The sequence below is a fragment of the Zingiber officinale genome, chromosome 7A (assembly GCF_018446385.1).
Source record: "Zingiber officinale cultivar Zhangliang chromosome 7A, Zo_v1.1, whole genome shotgun sequence".
NCBI lineage: Eukaryota > Viridiplantae > Streptophyta > Magnoliopsida > Zingiberales > Zingiberaceae > Zingiber > Zingiber officinale.
The window spans coordinates 56,417,761-56,438,544 of record NC_055998.1 but is presented as its reverse complement, the minus strand read 5'-3'; the positions used below and the strand labels follow the sequence as shown (position 1 = coordinate 56,438,544).

The following is a 20,784-nucleotide window of genomic DNA, read 5'->3' as shown; positions in this document are numbered from 1 at the left end:
ACCTGGAAAATATATGTGAATGGATCGTCCACTCTGTAAGGAAGTAGAGTGGGCATTCTTATGATATCACCTAGGAGGACAGAATACAATTATTCTTCTGGCTAAATTACCGAGCTACCAATAATGAAACAGAATATGAAATATTAATAATCGGCCTGTAGGTCGCAAGGCATGTGAGAGTCACATGGGTCTTAATTTATTTAGATTCTCAGTTAGTTATTCAGCAATTGGCAAGTAATTTTGAGATTAATAATGAATGACTCAAATTATATGCGAAGGCATTCGAGAAGTTGAGGACAGGATTTCAAGAAGTTATTCTATGGAAGATACCTCGAGCGGAAAATCATAAGGCAAACGGGTTAGCCAAATTGATTGGTCCTTTAATCGTATGGACTTTGGACAAGCATGTAGAATCTAACAGCTCTTATTGAAATACCGAGCTGGAATTACAAACTAGTTGGAGAGTACCATTAATTTTGTTTCTCCAGCAGGGGGTCTTGCCCGCCGATCGGGAACAAGTATGTATGACCAAGAAAAGGGTCGGTCGGTTCACTCTAATTGGGGATCAATTATATAAGAGGGCTTTCTCTCGCTCGTTACTCAAATGTGTCAGATCGGATGACGTACAATTTGTTTTACAAGAAGTTCATCAAGGCTCCTGAGGAAGTCACTCAGGCAGTCGATCACTTGCTCGAAAAATCTTACTGGCTGGGTACTTTTGGCCCACTCTACAGGCTGATTCCGCTTAGTTGGTAATAACTTGTCTATCATGCTAAAGCATCAAAACATTCAACATCACGCTACTGAGCTATTTAAAACTTTAATTTTTTCCTTCCCATTTGATCAATGTGGTATGGATATCGTAGAGCCCTTCCCTATGACGCTTGCTCAGAAAAATTCTTGCTAGTTGCCGTGGACTACTTTTCCAAGTGGGCGGAGGCTCATTGGTCAAAATAACTGAGCGAATGGTCATCAAATTCCTCTGGCAAAACATTGTGTGTCGGTTCAGGATTCTTTACAAGCTTGTCTCAGATAACGGGAGGTAGTTCAAGGGCCAAAAGATCCAGGAATGGGGCTCAAGTTACGACATTAAATAAATGTTTACATCTGTGGCATATTCTCAAAGCAACGATCATGCTGAAGTCATTAACAGAGAAATCATCAAAGGACTCAAGACTAAGCTTGATCATGTTGGATGAAGTTGGGTTGATGAGTTACCTAATGTGTTGTAGGTTTGCCGCACTATTCTACAAGAAGCGATAGGTATAACCTCTTTTATCCTTGTTTATGATGGTGAAGCAGTTGTCTCGGTCGAATTGGGGGTGGAATTCGATCGGAGACAACTCTACGACGAAGATAATTTCGGGCGGCGCCTCATTGAGCTCGATTTGATAGAGGAAATCAGAGATAAGCAACAACTCGGCTCATAGTATATTGTTAGATGAAACACAACTACAATAGATGAGTTGTTCTAAGATTTTTTTCAAGTGGAGAACTTAGTCTAGAAGTGGAGCAAGCCGGTCGGGGATGTTAGCAAGCTGGAGCCACCATGGGGCAGACCATATAAGGTTGTGTAAAAGCTCACCTCGGGCTTCTATTATCTCCAGGGTACAGATGAAAGGAATTTGGAGCAGCCTTGGAGTGTGAATCATCTACAACCCTATAGGATTTAAGAGTACGCTTGTAATGAGTTAATGTATCATATTGTATATTTACACTCAATGAAAATACAGACAAATTTATCTCAAAAAGCCCTATATCCCAGACTCTCGAGTCATTCGGCCGAGTTATAAGTGAGTGTGCTCTCGCGCTATGTCCCCGACTCTCGAGCCATTCGATCGAGTTATAAGCGAGACTCTCGAGTCGTTCGACCAAGTTATAAGCGAGCGTGCCTATATTCCAGACTCTTGTTCCGTTCGACCGAGTTATAAGCGAGTATACACTCGAGCCATTCGACCAAGTTATAAGCGAGCATGCTCTCGTGCCATATCCCAGACTCGAGCCGTTCGGTCGAGTTATAAGCGAGCGTGCCGAGTTATAAGTGAGTATGCTCTTGCACCATGTCTTAGACTCTCGAGCTGTTTAGCCGAGTTATAAGCGAGTGTGCTCTCGCCCCATGTCCCAGACTCTCGTGTCATTCTACCGAGTTATAAGCAAGCATGCTTTCGAGCCATGTCAATGAGCGTGCTCTCACGCCATGTCAGCGAGTGTGCTCTCGCGCCATGTGTTAGACTTTCGAGCTGTTCGGTCGAGTTATAAGTGAACGTGCTCTCGCGCTATGTATCAGACTCTCGAGTCATTTGGCCGATTATGAGCGTGCTCTCGTTCATATATTCCAGACTCTCGAGCTGTTTGGTTGAGTTATAAGCGACTGTGCTCTCGCGTGGTCGTGCCCATATTCCAGATTCTTGAGTCGTTTGGCTGAGTTATAAGTGAGCGTGTTCTCGCACCTATATTCCAACTCTCGAGCCATTCGGCCAGGTTATAAGCGAGCATGTTCTCGTGCCTATATTCCAGTCTCTTGAGTCGTTTGGTCGAGTTATAAGTGAGCGTGCTCTCGCGTCTATATTTCAGACTCTTGAGCTGTTTGGCCGCGTAATAAGTGAGTTACTCTCGCGCCTAATTCTTGAGTTAGACCGAGTTATTAGCGAGCTTGCTCTCACGTTTAAGTGACATATTCTCACTCCGCCCGACCAAATTATTCCACCCGAACTAATTATTCCAATCGGTCAAATTATTCTGCTCTGTCGGTCTATCAGGATTATCGCTTACTTGTTTAAGTTCCTGACCGGCGAGTCACTAGATATTGCTTATAAAGTGGCTTCACTTGGAGCTCATCTTAGAAACCTAATTGCTCAATCAATAATAGAAAGCATGAGAATATGCAAAAATTAGGTATGACATAGTGAATTGCCAATATATGTTTACAGTTTAATTTTTTGTTCCCCCAGAAGACTCAGGACATAAATATGGTTACATTGTACAATTAATCAAGCTTGCTGAAGAGGTCTTTTGGGAGACCATCCATAATTTGTTGGCGATTTACGAATCGCTTAGGAGGATCGATCGTTAGATATCTCGCTTCGCGAAGCTGCTGGATCATTCCTTCGACTCCATATGTAAGCATCCTTATGATGCGTTGGTTGCATTGCAAGCCAAACTCGTGAGACTGGAAGTAGGCTTTTTGCCTAGCCTTAAAACGTTCGTCTTCTCTTGCTTTATAGGCCACCAGTTCAGATTTGGCCGATTCTAGTTCAGCTTGTATTGAATCTATCCAAGGCTCCTGTGTTTCCTTTGTTGCTCCAAAATATGCAGATCTTTGGCTGATAAATCTTTAATTTTCTCAGCTAATTCTGAGGTATGAGAAATCTTCAGTTCCTCAGCAGAGTGCTTTTCTATGCTAGGTCAGATATTGCCTCGTCTTTTGCTGCAGTTTCTGCTCATAGTTTGGCTTCACTAGTTTGCAACAGGATTTTCAGTTTCCCTTTTTCCGCTTGTTGGAGATCCTTGAGACTTCCTTATTGTAAAATACCGAAAAAGGACGAATAACCATAAGAGAATTTTCCGGAATTTTTAGAAATTTTCTGGAATTTTTCGGAGCTCGTATGATGAGTTTAAGGGGATTAAATATTGGGCCCCGGGAAAACCTGTTTAGACTGCCCCATTTAAACGAGGAAAAGATTGATTTTTTATTTTCCTTTTCCTTTCCTTTTCTTTTCTTTATTTCTTTTCTCCGCCGTCGAACCCGTGCCAGTGCCCTAACTTCCTCGCGTCGAGCCTCTTCTCCTCTCACGCCCGATCTCCTTCTTCCTAACCGACGCTGCACGCGACGGTTCCTTTCTCCCCGCCATACAAAACCCCTCGGCCAAGGGTCTCGCTTCTTCTTCTCGCCACTGCCTGAACCCCTCCTCTGCCCCATCGTGCCAGCGTCGCGGAGATCCCATCGTGTCAGCGCGGATCTGCTGACTACCGATCATCGGGCGTCAGTGCCAGCAACCAAGAAGTGATTGGACGCCACTGGCTCAGAGCAGGTTGCGGTCGCGATAGGAACAGTGGTCGTCTCTCACAGCCGCCTCGTGAGTGCTCCGCCACTTCGCGAGCGCCGGCGCCGATCGACCACCATCGCCTTGCACTAGAGCAACCTCACACTCTGCACGAAGGAGCCGAGCCCTAGTCTCACCTCCCGTGCCCTAGACTCATCACCAGGCCTTCTTCTTTCTTCGTCCAGCAGTCGCCGGCAGAGAGGGAACGAGGGGCACCGATTCAGGTAGGGCAGATTTGGGTATTGGACTATGATTGGGATGTTTGTATGAGTTGTTGGCTGATCACAATGGTATCTGCCATTGGTGTTTACGCAACAGCTTCTTCAAGTTTCGGCAGTGAGTTCTTCAGAATTGAATCAGCAGCTGAGGCATCGGTTTCGGGTGAGTTTTGTAGTATGTTTCATGGTTAGCCTAATCCTATATGATGGGGGAATTCGGATCCAAAGTAGTGGTGATACACTTTTGGTTAATTGTTAGGTTTTGTTGCAAAAAGAAAATTTGTAGGGTCAGTAGCATTAATTTGAGCCGAATCATAAATTGGACTAGGATTTTGTTTAGCTAGTTACCAATCGGAATTAGCTAAAATTTTATGTTGGATATTACAGGACTTTGATTCGAAACGGTGTCTCGACGAGGGATCTATTTTGGACACGATCCTCTTATTGGAGGCGGGTACTTTGACTTATCTTTTAAGATATTATCGTTTGATATGCATAGTAATATTTAACGAGTAGTAATATTTATGTTTATTTCTGCATTTGTATGTCATTATCTATTACTTGAGTATGCTGTATTTATTAAATGCGTTGCATTATGTTTTTATATATATATGTTCCTTAAGGTTTTGACATATCATGCCTGATATGTTAGAGTGTATACCTGTACAGGGGAGATGTTATCGAAATTTTTTCTGGCACGGACTCCCCCGGGGCGTGACAATTTATTTAGTATCATAGCGACCTTGCGATCGTGAGTGTGTCTGTGGTAGGAGCACCCAGGGCATCACCTAGCGAGGGAGATTCTAGGATTTGTCTGTGGTGTGATTCGTGGTTACACAACGAGGACGTTGTGTCTTTAAGTGGGGGTGATTATATCACCCCGGTTCTGAGATTCTGGTTAAGTATGACTTAAAAGGTTAGATGGTACTATCCATATCGCCAAGGTGCACCTTCCTTTTCGGAAGCCCAAACTTAAGAACTCCAAAGTTAAGCGTGCTTGGCTTGGAGAAATCTAAGGATGAGTGACCTCCTAGGAAGTTTTTTAGGGTGCGTGCGAGTGAGGACAAAGAAAGGACCTCCGGTGGTCTGTGGAGCTAGTCGTCAACCCGATGGGCAATTCTGATGGCGTTCCTGGTTTGGTCCGGGTGGGGCCCGCCCGGGCCGGGGCGTTACAGATGGTATCAGAGCCAGGTTTCTGGTGGTTGTTTTTTTTTCGTGTTTTTAGTTGTGGTGAGTCAAGTTTTTGTGTGTTGGATTTTCGAAACAATCTAATACCAATTTATTTGGTATCAGAGTGGGTCACAATACCTGCTTTTCGCAATCTGGATTTGAGAGTTAGCCCAAGTTTGCTAGTTAACTTGGGTATTTATTTTAGGATTTGTATGGGTTTCCGTCGATTTTCTCGTCCGAAATTTTGAGGTCAAAATTAGTATTGGACAGCGACAGAACATCTCCAGACGACAAATAGGTAAAAAGGTAATTTTAAAATTTTTGTTACTTGTAGTAATATCTGAGTTATAACTTAACAGATATGAGGAGATCTACACGAGTAGCTGCGTCGAGACGTGGTGCTGGGCGGCCACGTAAGAGGACTTTGGAATCTCTGGCAACGGACTCGCCAGAGATGTCTACTGGGGTTGAGCCTGTCGGTCAGGGACATACCCAAGATACTGCGGGCGCGTCGGGCTCTCAGACTCCGGTGGCTTCGTTAGAGGTACCCACCCATACCTTATACATTGTACCGCCCGTGGCAAACCCGATACCTCCACCAGCAGAGCCTGCGGCGTACCCGGCACCATCGCCACCTGGACCTACCGTGTACTCGACACTAGCGGCACTCACGCCCCCAGTGCCTACAGTGTACCCAGCACCCGCACCAGCAGTACCAGTTGCTCCATTTCCGGTACCACCACCTACTGTACCTCCATCCGCGACCACTCATATTGACCTTGCAGTACCACCAGTGGTATATGCCCTAGTTTATGCAGCAAAACCGGGAGTACCTCCCCCGGTCTATCCAGCGGTACCACCTGTAGCAGAAGTTCCAGTGATTCCGCCAGTTCCCGCGTCGATCCCTATCCTCCTAACTGATATTGTCGCGGCACGAGCCCGAATTCCAGCATTGGCAGAGTCGATGAGTTGATTCACACTATTCCGCGGAGAGACTGATTCGAGTGTGGCCCAGTCCTGGATAGAGACCATGGAGGGATCTTCTTCTACATGGCTTGCTCCGAGTGGGAGAAAGCGGAGTTGGCTGTTTTCCATCTACGGGATGAGGCCGACACTTGGGGGATACGCAGCGTTCCATTATAGGCGAGCAGAATATTACCTGGGCGAGTTTTAGAGAGACTTTTGAGAGCCGATATTGCCCATGAACATATCAGATGACTCGTTAGCAGGATTTTCTGAATCTGCGGCAGAACAATCCTACGGTGACAGAGTACAATGTTGCGTTTAATCGATTGACCAGGTTTTGTCCAGAATTAGTTGCTGAAGACAGATCCCGCATGCTACAGTTTGTCCAGGGACTGGATGGACATCTGCAAGTAAAGATTGCCGGTTTTGCTAATTCTTCCTACATGTAGACATTGGACAGAGCCCTGATGATAGAGTCAGCTCACCAGAGAGCATACCCGGACAAGAAAAAGAAACAGATGGATCGGACATTTGGACAGATCCAGCAGCCATAGGCTACACAACAGCAGAGTAGTCGCAGTCAGACATGTCAAGATACTTCTGCGGCATCTGGTCAGCCTCAGAAGTCGAGGCGGTTTTCATCAGGACGTTTCTGGCCTCCTCAGCAGACCCGGAAACAACCCGCCAATGACATCCATTGCGCCCGGTGTGGGTCCAGAGAGCACACCACATCAGCCTGCACCCTAGAACAGTTAGTTTGCTATTATTGCAAATTGCCTGGGTACATGAGCCGAGATTGTTCGCTGAAGGCTCAGCATATTGCTTCCGGAGTTTCTGGTCATGGAGTTCAGCTCAGTCAAACAGGAACTCAGCGAGGAGGGCACAGAGGCCAAATTTCGCATCGCCAGTACAGGATAGCTCCCCCTGCAGCTGCTGCTTATGGCATACATGGACAGGAGCACCCCAGCGCCCTCATAGTACCACATAGTTTTGTCGTGGGATCTCCATATCAGCTGCAGCCTCAACCCCTAGTCCAGTATCTGCAACCCCAGCCTCTGGTTCACTACCAGACGCAGTCACAGCCACCAGTATAGTATCAGTTGCAGCCCTCACTTCCACCTCTGGCCCCATATCTAGCACCGCCTCAGTGGTCGGCTCCTGTCCAGATGCAACCGCCGCTGGCGGTGCTACCACCTCCACCTCCGCCAGAGACTGAACGGATTCATGCGGTTACCAGAGAGGATGCGCAGCGGGCCGACGGATCCGTTTTCCGCGGTACGATTTTTATTTATGCCTTATCTGTTGATAGATATTGGTAGCTCGCATTCTTTTATATCCTGTACCTTTATGAGGGAGATTGGTAGATTACCCACTATTAGACCGCAGCGACTGACCGTCTCTCTACCATCCGGTGATACTTTGGACGTCACCCAGGAGGTCAGAGGTTGCCCGTTAGACTTTGGCTACATGATACTTATGGTAGATCTTTTAGTACCGGAAATGATCGAGTTTGATATTATTTTAGGCATGGATTGGTTGTCAGCATATCATGCCACTGTTGATTGCCAGACGAGGGTGGTCACATTCCGACCTCCAAATCAACCCTCGTGGGAATTCACTGGCATCAGAGACGACGACATATCGACTATTTCGACGATTCAGGCTCAGAAGCTGTTGTCACATGGCTGTCAGGGTTTTTTGTTATCTTTGATTAATACTGAAGACGGCAGTAGTTCTCAACTCTCCGACGTTCCAGTAGTCCGAAAGTATCCGGATGTATTTCCAGAGGAGCTACCAGGTTTGTCTCCCAGAAGGCAAGTGGAGTTTGCTATTGAGTTGATTCCGGGAATCACGCTGACATTGAAATCTCCTTACCGTATAACATCAAAAGAGTTGAACGAACTGAAGGTTCAACTCCAGGAGCTTTTAGACAGGGGATTTATACGCCCTAGTGCTTCTCCGTGGGGTTCTCCGGTATTATTTGTTAAGAAAAAGGATGGTACTATGAGGTTGTGCATATATTATAGACAGCTGAATGCAGTGACCGTCAGAAATAAGTACCCCTTACCTCGAATCGAGGATTTATTTGATCAGCTCAGAGGTACATCAGTGTATTCTAAGATTGATCTGCGGTCCTAATATCATCAGCTGAGAGTCAAAGAAACTGATATTCAGAAGACAACATTCCGTACCAGATATGGCCATTATGAGTTTTTTGTAATGTCATTTGGGTTTACCAATGCTCCAGCGATATTTATGGATTTGATGAACCGCATCTTCCTGGAGTATCTTGATCAGTTTGTTATCGTTTTCATCGATGACAAATTGGTCTATTCGCGTTCTTAGGAGGAACATGCGCAGCATCTTCGCACATTCTTGGAGACTTTCGACGACATCAGCTATATACGAAGTTCAGCAAGTGTGCCTTCTGGCTATCTTCAGTCGATTTTCTGGGTCACGTGGTCTCTAGCCGAGGTATTTCAGTAGACCCTTAGAAGATCGAGGCTGTCACCAGTTGGGAGCAGCCGAAATCAGTACAGGAGATCCGCAGTTTCTTGGGACTGACAGGATATTATAGACGTTTTGTCAAGGGTTTCTCCCGCATAGCTATGCCATTGACACGCTTGATCAGGAAAGGCATGAAGTTTATGTGGTCCAAGGCTTGCGAGACCAGCTTTCAGGAGTTGAAGCGGAGATTAGTATCGGCACCAGTTTTGATTTTGCCTTCCGGAGAGGACGGATTCGTACTCTACACAGACGTTTCTCTACAGGATTTGGGCGCTGTTCTGATATAACACGGTAGGGTAGTCTCCTATACTTCTCGACAGTTGAAGGAGCATGAGAAGAACTACCTAGTTCATGATCTGGAGCTAGCCGCCATCATCTTTGCTTTGAAGATTTGGCGGCATCATCTGTACGATATTACCTTTGAGATTGTCACGGATCATAAGAGTCTCAAATATATTTTCACCCAGAAGGAATTTAATCTCCGATAGAGGAGATTGATGGAGTTCTTGAAGGATTATAACTGTACCATTAGCTCTCACCCAGGGAAGGCTAATGTGGTTGCCGATGCACTCAGCAGGAAGTCCGGAGGGACTTTGGCTTGCCACCGAGCTTCAGTCACGGACTTAATTCAGGGTTTCTCCGAGTTGGGCCTTGAGGAGCAGGGACAGACAGAGCGATGTGTTTTGGTTACTATGATTTCTCAATCGTCGATCAGGATGAGAATCCGGGAGGCCCAGGCCGAAGATCAACATTTTCAGTTCATTAACAGCCAGATAGCTTCCGGGCTATTATATATTTCTGAGGCCGATTATGCATTCCTCCATCTCACCTGGTCAGGGAGGAGTTACTTTAGGAGGCTCATTGCTCCCGATTTGCTATCCAGCCAGGCGGGACCCGCATGTATTGAGATTTGAAGCGTTCCTACTAGTGGAACGGCATGAAGAAATGCATCGCGGAATTTAGAGTTAGATGTCTTGTTTGTCAACAGGTGAAGGCTGAGCACTAGAGACCTGCCGGATTACTTCAGCGGATTCCTATTCCTGAATGGAAATGAGAACACATTACCATGAATTTTGTGGTGAGTTTGCCTAGGACACGATGAGGTCATGACGCGATTTGGATAATCGTTGATCAATTAACCAAATCGGCGCACTTCTTAGCGATTTGGAAGACTGATTCCCTGGATCGATTGGCAGATCTGTATTGCCGAGAGATCATCAGATTACATGGAGTTCCTTTGAGTATTATTTCAGATAGAGACCCTCGGTTCACATCCCGATTCTGGCAGAGTTTGCAGCAGGCCTTGGGCGCTCAGCTCCGTTTCAGTACAACTTTCCATCCGTAAACTAATGGACAGTAAGAGCGGACCATTCAGACTCTAGAGGACTTGCTGAGGTCTTGTGTATTGGATTTCGGAGGTAGTTGGGAGGACCATTTGCCATTGATAGAGTTCGCCTACAACAACAGTTTTCATTCGGCTATCCAGATGACACCGTTTAAAGCGTTGTATGGTAGGCCTTGTCGGACATCTACCCTCTGGGAGGAGGTTGGGGAGGCCCAGCTGCTAGGGCCTCATAGAGCTCAACAGGAGCCAGAGTTGGTCTGTACTATTAGATGGAGGACGTCAGAGGCGCATGACCGCTAGAAGAGTTATGCTGATCGGAGACGGAGACCCCTGGAGTTCTCTACTGCCGACCATGTTTTTCTGCGAGTTTCACCGACGAAAGGGGTGAAGAGATTTGGCCTCAGAGGTAAGCTAGCTCCGCGATACATTGTACCTTTTCAAATCTTGGAGAGGATTGGAGCGGTAGCTTATCGTCTAGCACTACCACCATCCTTGGTAGGCGCTCACGATGTGTTCCATGTGTCTATGCTGAGGAGATATATATCCGACCCGACACATGTGCTGACAGATATCTCAATTCCTATTCAGCCTGACGTTACCTACGAGGAGGTTCCAATACGGATTCTGGACCTAAAAGAGCGTGTGGAACAAGACTATCCGGTTGGTTAAAGTCGGATGACAGCATCATTCGAACGAGGAGGCTAGCTGAGAGCTCGAGGATACGATCCGAGCTCGATACCCCCATCTTTTCACTTGAGGTATGTGAGTTAATTTCCGTTCAACATTTATACTATCTATTTATTGTTAGTACTTGCTGATGGTAATAACGAAAATTTGGGGACCAAATTTTTATTAGTGGGGGAGAATGTAAAATACTGAAAAAGGGCGAATAACCATAAGGGGATTTTTCGAAATTTTTAGAAATTTTCTGGGAATTTTTCGAAGCTCGTATGACGAGTTTAAGGGGATCAAATATTGGGCCTCAAGAAAGCCTGTTTAGGCAATCCCATTTAAACGACGAAAAGATTGATTTTTTATTTTTCTTTTTCTTTTCTTTATTTCTTTTCTCCCTCGCCGAACCCGTGCCCGTGCCCTAACCTCCTCGCGCCGAGTCTCTTCTCCTCTCACGCCCGATCTCCTTTTTCCTAACCAGCGCCGCACGCGACGGATCCTTTCTCCCCCGTGTACAAAACCCCTCGGCTAAGGGTCTCGCTTCTTCTTTTCGCCACTGCCCAAACCCCTCCTTTGCCCCATCGTGCCAGCGCCGCGGAGATCCCATCGTGCCAACGCCGATCTGCCGACCACCGGTCATCGAGCACCAGTGCTAGCAACCACGAAGTGATTGAACGCCACTGGCTCAGAGCAAGTTGCGGCTGCGATAGGAGCAGCGGCCGTCTCTCATAACCGCCTCGCGCCACCAGTGCTTCGTGACTTCGCTGCCACTTCGCGAGCGTTGGCACCGATCGACCACCATCGCCTCGCACCAGAGCAACCTCACCCTCTGCACGAAGGAGCCGAGCCCTAGTCTCACCTCCCGTGCCCTAGACTCATCACCGGGCCTTCTTCTTTCTTCGTTCAGCAGTCGCCGGCAGAGAGGGAATGAGGGGCGCCGATTCAGGTAGGGCAGATTTGGGTATTGGACTATGATTGGGATGTTTGTATGAGTTGTTGGATGATCACAGTGGTATCTGTCACTGTTGTTTACACAGCAGCTTCTTCAAGTTTCGACGGTGAGTTCTTCGGGATTGGATCAGCGGCTGAGGCATCGGGTTCGGGTGAGCTTTGTAGTATGTTTCATAGTTAGCCTAATCCTATATGATGGGGGAATTCGGATCCAAAGTAGTGGTGATACGCTTTTGGTTAATTGTTAGGTTTTGTTGCAAAAAGAAAATTTGTAGGATCAGTAGCATTAATTTGAGCCGAATCATAAATCAGATTAGGATTTTGTTTAGCTAGTTACCAATCGGAATTAGCTAAAATTTTATGTTGGATATTACAAGACTTTGATTCGAGACGGTGTTTCAACGAGGGATCTATTTCAGATACGATCCTTTTATTGGAGGCGGGTACTTTGACTTATCTTTTAAGATATTGTCGTTAGATATGCATAGTAATATTTAACGAGTAGTAATATTTATGTTAATTTCTGCATTAGTATGTCATTATCTATTACCTGAGTATGCTGTATTTATTAAACTGCGTGGGTGCTTGTTTATTTTATATATATATATATATATATATATATATGTTCCAGTTGTGTTGGCCGAGGTTTGTGTGACCCAGAGGGCTTGTAGGTATGTCTTAGATTGTCATTTGTACAGGGGAGATGTTGCAGAAATTTCTTCTGGCAGGGACTCCTCCGGGGTGTGACAATTTATAGTCTTCTCCTGCTCTAGAGCAGCTCGACCTGAACGTCTACTTCTTTTTGCAGGATGACCACCTCAGGGATCGCGATGGACGTAAAAGGGAGTTCTAACTCCTCTTTCTACACTCTTTCAAGATCTTGTTGTCCTCCACTAAATCCACCACCAGATGACTCAGGCTTAGCTCGACAGAAAAAGCTAAGGAAAACAATGTTAAGTAGTTTTACTTACTAAAGGGAATAAAATTAAGAACTTACTGAGGTCGCATCCTGAGCAAATTCGTCCGCACGCTCAAAAATAGAGAAATCCTTCGGTCGTCTTGTCGCACTCGTCTAACATTCGGCCAATGACCCTCTTAATTTCACCACCCTGAAGGGCGGCAGGGGATTGGAACCCATCCCCTGTTTGGATGGCAAGCCAAAGGAAAAGTAGAATTGACACTCAAGTCTAGGGAGTGTGTCAGGCCTCAAAGAAGAGATGCCCGGAGTGGGATCTGCTTCCTGCGGTGGGTGTGTGGAAGACGATGGTTCATGAGTTGGATCGGCTAGCTGGGGCGGCCGCATGGATGTAGATGGTGCGGAAGTAGAGGCTTGGTCAGTCATGATGGAATAGGCCCGGTCAAGGGACAGTTAGTTTCAATCGGGGTTTTTCCCCGAGCGGAAGGAGCCTGGGGTGTATGATAAGTCACAACTGTCACTTGCGCAAATCAAATTAACAATTTCTAATCAACCGAAACCCTTTAACTTACACTAAGGTAGTATAGTAAAGGCTCGGGTCATCTCTCACATGGAACCAATGGTAGGACATTTGTTTTCAGACAAAATCGAACAAAGGGGTTTTTGAAGTTGCTTTTGTAGCTCGCTGAGTTGGTCGATTTGGGTCTAAGCTTCTTGGGATGATAAGGCGGGGGCCGAAAAAGATTCTGCTTCTTATAGTCACCCCTTCAAGGTCTCGTTCTCTCGGGCCAAGTCCACAAACGATTGGGCTATGTTCATCCCTACTCCCTAAAGTTGCATTCGAATCAACATCAGAAGTGTGCTAGATAAAAAAGGATTGGCCAGCTGTCACTTACCATGGTTAAATCATTGGTAAACCCATCAACCCTCTCCGCTATCGTGTAGTCTTCCGACCGGGTTATGGCTAGCTCCCAAGCCTCTGTTAATTGGCCCTTTAGTAATATTCGGCCGCAGGCTGATAATGGATTCGAGGGAGATGCTACCACTCGACTGGAATAAGAAAACCCTCGGCTCCGATTTCTTAGGATAAGAAAAATAGTGGAATCTATGTGGGGTCAAAGGAATACCATACAGACGGAACAAACGGTACATTCCACACATTGTGCAGAAGGCATTGGGTGCAAATTGTTGGAGTGGAAGGTTAAAATAGTGATTTATCTCAGACAAACAACGGGAAAGCATAAAGCGTAAACCCGCTAGAAGGTGATGTAGCTAGGAGGAGGACAAAATGCGAATACGAATATGAAAGTTTTTAGGTATTTCTAGAGCTAGACAAAGCATTTCCAGGTCACAGTTATCAAAATCAGAACGAGTAAAGGTGTACCGAGGAGCAAATGTGTCTTGGGCCATGGATGGATGACGGAAAAAAGAAAGGAAGATCGGAGAAATAACTTACTAATGCAAGTTGCAAAAGAGGGAAGGTAGTTGACAGAAATCTCCGGAAGAGAAGGTTGAAGAAGACGAAGCACAAGTGATTTTTTTCTGGGACGCTTGGGTTTTTAAACGTAAGCTATAAGAGGTTTTTCATTTTCAACCATCCAATTAAAATGATTCGAGTAATTGGTAACTGTTGGATCGGAGTGGAGGGAGGGCAGCTGGTTTGTACGAAAAGACATGCGTCAGTTGTCGCTTCAGAGAATGAGGAAGTGGGACACGCGGCAAAATGGACATTTGTGATGGATAAGACAACCACATCATTGCTGAAAAACGCCCTCTTGTGTACCATAGGCATATTACCTGGCATATCAAGCGTCTGACATGCGTTTTTCCAAGAAAGATAAAATTAACTACTTCATTAAGCGAGAAGCATGGCCGTTCAGTGTTGATTGAGTGGAAATAAGATTTGGGTCTAGTTAGTTGGCCATAAACCTCCTTCGACCAGACTTGAGAGGGAGGCTAGTGATATGGTATGTTGCGAGCGGACCCAGAGGTGATGTGGCAGTCAAAGTCAAGATGAGGTAGTGGTCAAAGTTAGGGTGAGGTGGCGGTAAGAGAGTATATGTATCTGAACGAGTTATTCTCACTAGGGCTCAGCTCCTCACTCCTTAGCAATATCACCCTCAGCATGAAGTCGGTCAATCCAAGAGCTAGTCTAGCTTAAGGGACTTAGTGCTCCACTTCTTGATATCAAGGTACCTAGCATATAGCTGGCCAACCCTAGAGTTGGTCAGACTTTATGGGACCTAGTTCCCCATTCTTTGAGCACAAGTCTCTTAGCTTACGATCGGTCAACCCTAAGGGCCGGTCGGACTTGGAGGACTTATCACTCCACTTAGTGCCAAGATATACAAAATAAACTTAAACGACCATAACGCTGACCAGACATACGGGGTTTAGCTCCCCATCTTTTAGAAGTAGTCTCCCAGCACATAGCAAAGGCAGTTTCCTAATTTCCGGCTTGACGGACTAATATCTGGTTAGACTTACAAAGCAAGTCACTCGGCATACAATGTAACGCCCGCCCTTTCCACCACTCAGAGAGGGGGAAAGGACGGGGTTACTTGAACCATACATACATGCATATAAGGCAGCGGAAGTAAATAAATCTTTTTTTTCTTTCCTTTGAAACAAATTAAACTAACTAAAGCATATGTGTTATCATAGAAGCATGTTCATTATCATAGAGCATATATCCAAACATATCATGTGAACCATGTATTAACATTCATAACTTGATCTAACATCTACTACTTGCTACGTGATGCATGACATTTTACTTGAACAAAGCATACTATCAGGGAACATGAAAACATAAATTCATAGTGAGTAAACACCAATAAATATCATCCATCAAACGTTATGTAGCAAAATAAGATCACACGTAAAGTTTTAGAACATAGAAGCAATAAGCAGATCTATTCCACTATGCCATTGCCACACACATTCTTGCCCTTCCTGCTGCTCCCTTTTAGTTCAACCATTCTTTTCCTTTGTTTGCAGTACAAGCGAAATTAAACTATAAGCACATAGGCTTAGTAAGATTCTTTCCTACTCACAAAACATAAATCATGCATCTAAATATAAAGTGGTGACATGTTCATTTAACCAACATCTAGATACAAATTTGCATGTTAGCATAAAGTAGAGTCATACTCATGTAAGCAAATCATAACATAGCATGTGAGAGCTCATACATAAAGTAGTAGTATGATCATCTAGGCATCATAGACATATTTTTCAAAAATAAACATCTTACTAAAACATAAAGAAAACATTTAGCATGAATAAGCATATGCAAGATGTCCTTTGAAAACATGTATCATGAAATGAGTATATGCAAGATGTCCTTTGAAAACATATATATCATATAAATACTTGAACATAATCTCATAATGAGGGCCCGACTTTGTACCACATACATGAATTTGCGCACATCCTAAATAGATCCGAGGTAGCTAATCCCGAACCTATTAGGAACTAGGCCCGTTTCCTTGACTATCGACCTAGGGGCACTTAGGAGCTCATCCCTTACTAGGCCCGTTTCTTTGACCATCGACCTAGGGACAACTTAGGAGCCCATCCCCGGTACAAGCCATACAAAGTAAAATAACATATCATGTTTCATATCATATCATAGCATATCATGTTCTTGTCATATCATGGCATATCATATTCTTGTCATATCATGAAGAGTGCTCTTAGTCCCAACTTAAGGGAAACATCTCTTAGACTTTTCATCATACATAAGCCTTGCATAACATAATGACATAAAGTGCACATAACATATAGCATTTCCTAGAGAAAACATACATGATGGCATAAGTGCCCATAACATTTAGCATATCATAGAGAAAACATAACATGATGGCACAACTGTACATAACATATAACATGGTGACATAAAATCCATATCACATCATAAGAAGTCATTATCATGCATGGTTAGGGTTTTGATCTTCCTACAAAACCTAAATCATAACTTAGCCGAAACCTAGAGGTAGGATTCTAGGTTTTTAACCCAACATGAAGCATGGAAACTTAAACTAACCATATATCAAGAATCATACATTATGAGGAAACATAAACAAGCATAGTTAGGTTTTAAAACTTTTCCCTAAACCTTTCAATCAATCTTGGCCGAACCCTAAGGGTAAGGTTCTCAAACTTTTAATACAACAAGAAGCATGAAAACTTAAACTAACCATATTAAAGGATCATACATCATGAGGAAGCATAAACAAGCATGGTTAGATTTCAAGACCTTGCTCTAAGCCTTATATTCAATCTTGGCCGAAACCTAAAGGTAAGGTTCTAAGTTTTTTATTTTATACAACATGTAGCATGAAAACTTAAACTAACAACATATAAGAGATCATACATCATGAAGAAGCATAAACAAGTATGATTAGATTTCAAACCTTTGCTCTAAGCCTTATATTCTATCTTGGCCGAAACCTAAAGGTAAGGTTCTAAACTTTTTAATACAACATGTAGCATGAAAACTTAAACTAACAACATATAAGAGATCATACATCATGAAGAAGTATAAACAAGCATGATTAGATTTCAAAACTTTGCTCTAAGCCTTATATTCCATCTTAGCCGAAACCTAAAGGTAGGGTTCTAAACTTTTTAGTACAACATGTAGCATCAAAACTTAAACTAACAACATATAAGAGATCATACATCATGAAGGAGCATAAACAAGCATGATTAGATTTCAAAACTTTGCTCTAAGCCTTATATTCCATCTTGGCCGAAACCTAAAGGTAGGGTTCTAAACTTTTTGGTACAACATGTAGCATGAAAACTTAAACTAACAACATATAAGAGATCATACATCATGAAGAAGCATAACAAACATGATTAGGTTTTAAAACTTATCCCTAAACCTTGTATCCATCCTTGGCCGAAACCTAAAGGTAGGGTTCTAAACTTTTTGGTACAACATGTAGCATGAAAACTTAAACTAACAACATATAAGAGATCATTCATCATGAAGAAGCATAACAAACATGATTAGGTTTTAAAACTTATCCCTAAACCTTGTATCCATCCTTGGCCGAAACTTAAAGGTAAGGTTCTAAGCTTTTTATACCACATGTAGTATGAAAATTTAAACTAATCACATATAAGAGATCATATATCATGAAGAAGCATAAACAAGCATGGTTAAATTTCAAAACTTTGCTCAAAGTCTTATATTCAATCTTGGCCGAAAACTCAAGGGTGAGATTCTAAACTTTTTAATACTACATGAAGCATAAATTGAAAACTTGACAACCATAAGTGACCACAAATCCTTATCTTGGCCGAAACTTGCAAGGAAATCCCTAAGTTTTTCAAACAACCTTTAAACATAAAGCATACAAGAACTACTTGTACTGCAGGTGAGGAAATACTTACATCCTCTCGCTTGATTCACTAAGAGAAGGGACCTTGCTTGTGAAGTTTTCCTAAAGAGAAAGCCCTTAGCTTGGATTCAGCAAAATGAAAAGGAGAGCTTTAGGGTTCGGTGGAGGAAGGAAGGAGGAGGAAGAGAGAAGACAAAATGAAAATTTTCCTTCCTTTCTCTTATTTATGCCAAAATGAAGGAAGAAGGCAAAACCATCTTCTCATTGGGAAGGAAGAAGAAAACTCAAACTTCTCCTTCTAAGTCTCCTTCTAAGTGAAAGAGCCTTCACCTTAACTACAATCTCCCTTCTTTTCCTAACAACACACTCCTGCTGGGGCTACTGGTTATCACATACATGCATCTAACAAGAGGTCCAAGGTTCAAACCTTGATTATGCCTCTTTTTGGTTCTATTTCCTTTTTATTTTCGAAAAATCTACATAAAGCCTATTTTAATCATGGGAAAATAATTCATAAAATTGCTAGGGATCCTATGGGTGTTACATACAATTGGTCAGCACTACAATATAACTTTCAGCATATAGTCGGGCAGACCTTGGGGCTCAGTTCCCTAATCATGTTCTAGTCTCCCTTCATACAACCAGTCGGGTATGCATACAGCTGATCGGACTACCTCCGGGGGACAACATTGTTAGGGAATTGCAACAATCTGTCAGAGAATAATAGCTATTTACTAGGGAATATTTTAATATTCTGATATATATCTGCAATGAAACCTTCTTATAAGGATAGCCATATAGCTTTCATCAATATTTGCGGAAGTTAAAAACAGACTGTTCATATATATGAAACAAAATATTTCAGTCATGTTGTGCAGCACAACTCATTATTTCAAACATTTGTCCATAACGTTGCATGAGTTGAACTATCATTATATAAGACTGTTGAGGGACACTATATAAATGGTTAATCATCTCAATCCTATTGTTAACAATGTGACTTCCCCCTTGCAATTTGCAAGTGTAAAGTAATTTCTATTCTTTTTGAATTTTAGGTAGGATTGTTGTGAGATTCTTTAAACTTATTTTTAATTGTAAGTATTTACTTGCCTTGTCTGATCATAAGTAATTCCTTGTCTTATCAGGTATCTATCTTAATTGGATTGTTCATTTTGCAAAACAATGCTGTGGTAATTCTCTCAGATAATTCATATCTATGTTTCCTGAATGTTGCTAAATTTTTCTTGTTTTCTTATTTGAAAACTTAGCCAGTATAGAATTGAACCATTTAATTACTTATGCATTGCATGATGCTCTCATATCACAAATTATTACAGTCTCAAGAACAAAGAGGTGCTGCAAATGGCATAGCAATGACTGCAATGTCCTTGTTTAAAGCAATTGCTCCAGCTGTTGGTGGTGCTATGTAAGTACTAATCTTATAAGAAAATACTTGATGCGTGAATCCAAGATGCCATGTAGCTTAGTGAAAATATTTATTTGCAAGTCATCCTCAATGGAAAATTTGGTCATCTTAGGCTTGAAATATTATCTAAATAGTAGCTGATGGAGAAAATAAACCAATCTCTCTGTAAACCCTTCGTGCTCCAAATGAATCCTCACCAAAAGCACACAAAAGCCCCCAAATCCTTAAATGGTGGTTTTCCTATTACTGGGCCATAACCTATGTTTTTAAAGTCTAAACTCCTCTTGGAGTTCGGCTTGTAGATGCTAGGCTATTGGCCCAACATCTTGTGGAAACCAACAAAACTCTTTCTTAGTAAGATGCTTAATACTGCTTGAATGTAGGTATTAACTTAGATGTTTTTTAAAAAATAATGTTTAAAACTTTGTAATTTTTTATTGTCAAGAGATGTTTAAAGTTTGTCATATTCTTTAGCAATAAATTAGGCCATCAAAAGTATATTCTAATTTTTAGAGAGATAATTAGCCTTTTTATGATTATGTGGTTCTATTTTGATCCAATAAAAGAGGTTAGAATCTCATATTATATTCAACTTCTAGTTTAATAATATTTTATCTTTGTTGACTTGAATTATTCTGGGTGCTATATCAATTAGTATCAGGGTTGGATATTTAATTTGGTTATACAAGTCTCATCTTTGTTGTGTCTCCCAACACATTTAATGTGACTTGGCATTGCCCCCTATTGTACAAGTCATGAACTCAAATCCTCGCCATTATTTTTACCCATGACATCTTTGTTTATTCCTTGTTGACCTGCTTGGTATTATTGTTGATCTTCTCTCTCCATAGCTTGCAACAAGGTTTTTTTTTTTTTGTCCCCTCGGATGGATCTAGTGGCTAGCGCATGAGGTGTTGTCACCATGAGGTCTGGGGTTCGAATCTCGGTAAAAGTCGAGATAAAGGCCTCCCTTATATGCTAGTCACTATTCCAAAGGCTAATAGCCGCTTGTGATTTACCTCCTCCGTGTTGGCCTTAGGACGGGTTGGCGGGGGCGAACATATTTACCTTTTTTGCCACCAAGATTTTTTTTTTTCAAATGAGATGTATTGTCTTCTTAGATTGGCACGAATGCTCTAGACCATCACCTTCCTATTGCTCAGGAGAGGCCTATCATCAACATCATTCTATTAGTGTTGCTACAAGCCTTGTGAT

The 20,784-nt window shown here is 43.0% G+C and overlaps 1 protein-coding gene across 1 annotated transcript in view; it reads left to right on the top strand.

The window, feature by feature from the left end:
• LOC122001415 (protein ZINC INDUCED FACILITATOR-LIKE 1-like) overlaps nucleotides 1–19,573 on the top strand; it is a 65,800-nt gene extending 46,227 nt beyond the window's left edge. Inside the window, exons 14-15 of the mRNA XM_042556132.1 lie at nucleotides 19,289–19,333; nucleotides 19,481–19,573. Coding sequence (XP_042412066.1) covers nucleotides 19,289–19,333; nucleotides 19,481–19,573 — 138 coding nt within the window. The remainder of the gene's footprint in view (nucleotides 1–19,288; nucleotides 19,334–19,480) is intronic.
• Nucleotides 19,574–20,784: the final 1,211 nt, after the last annotated feature.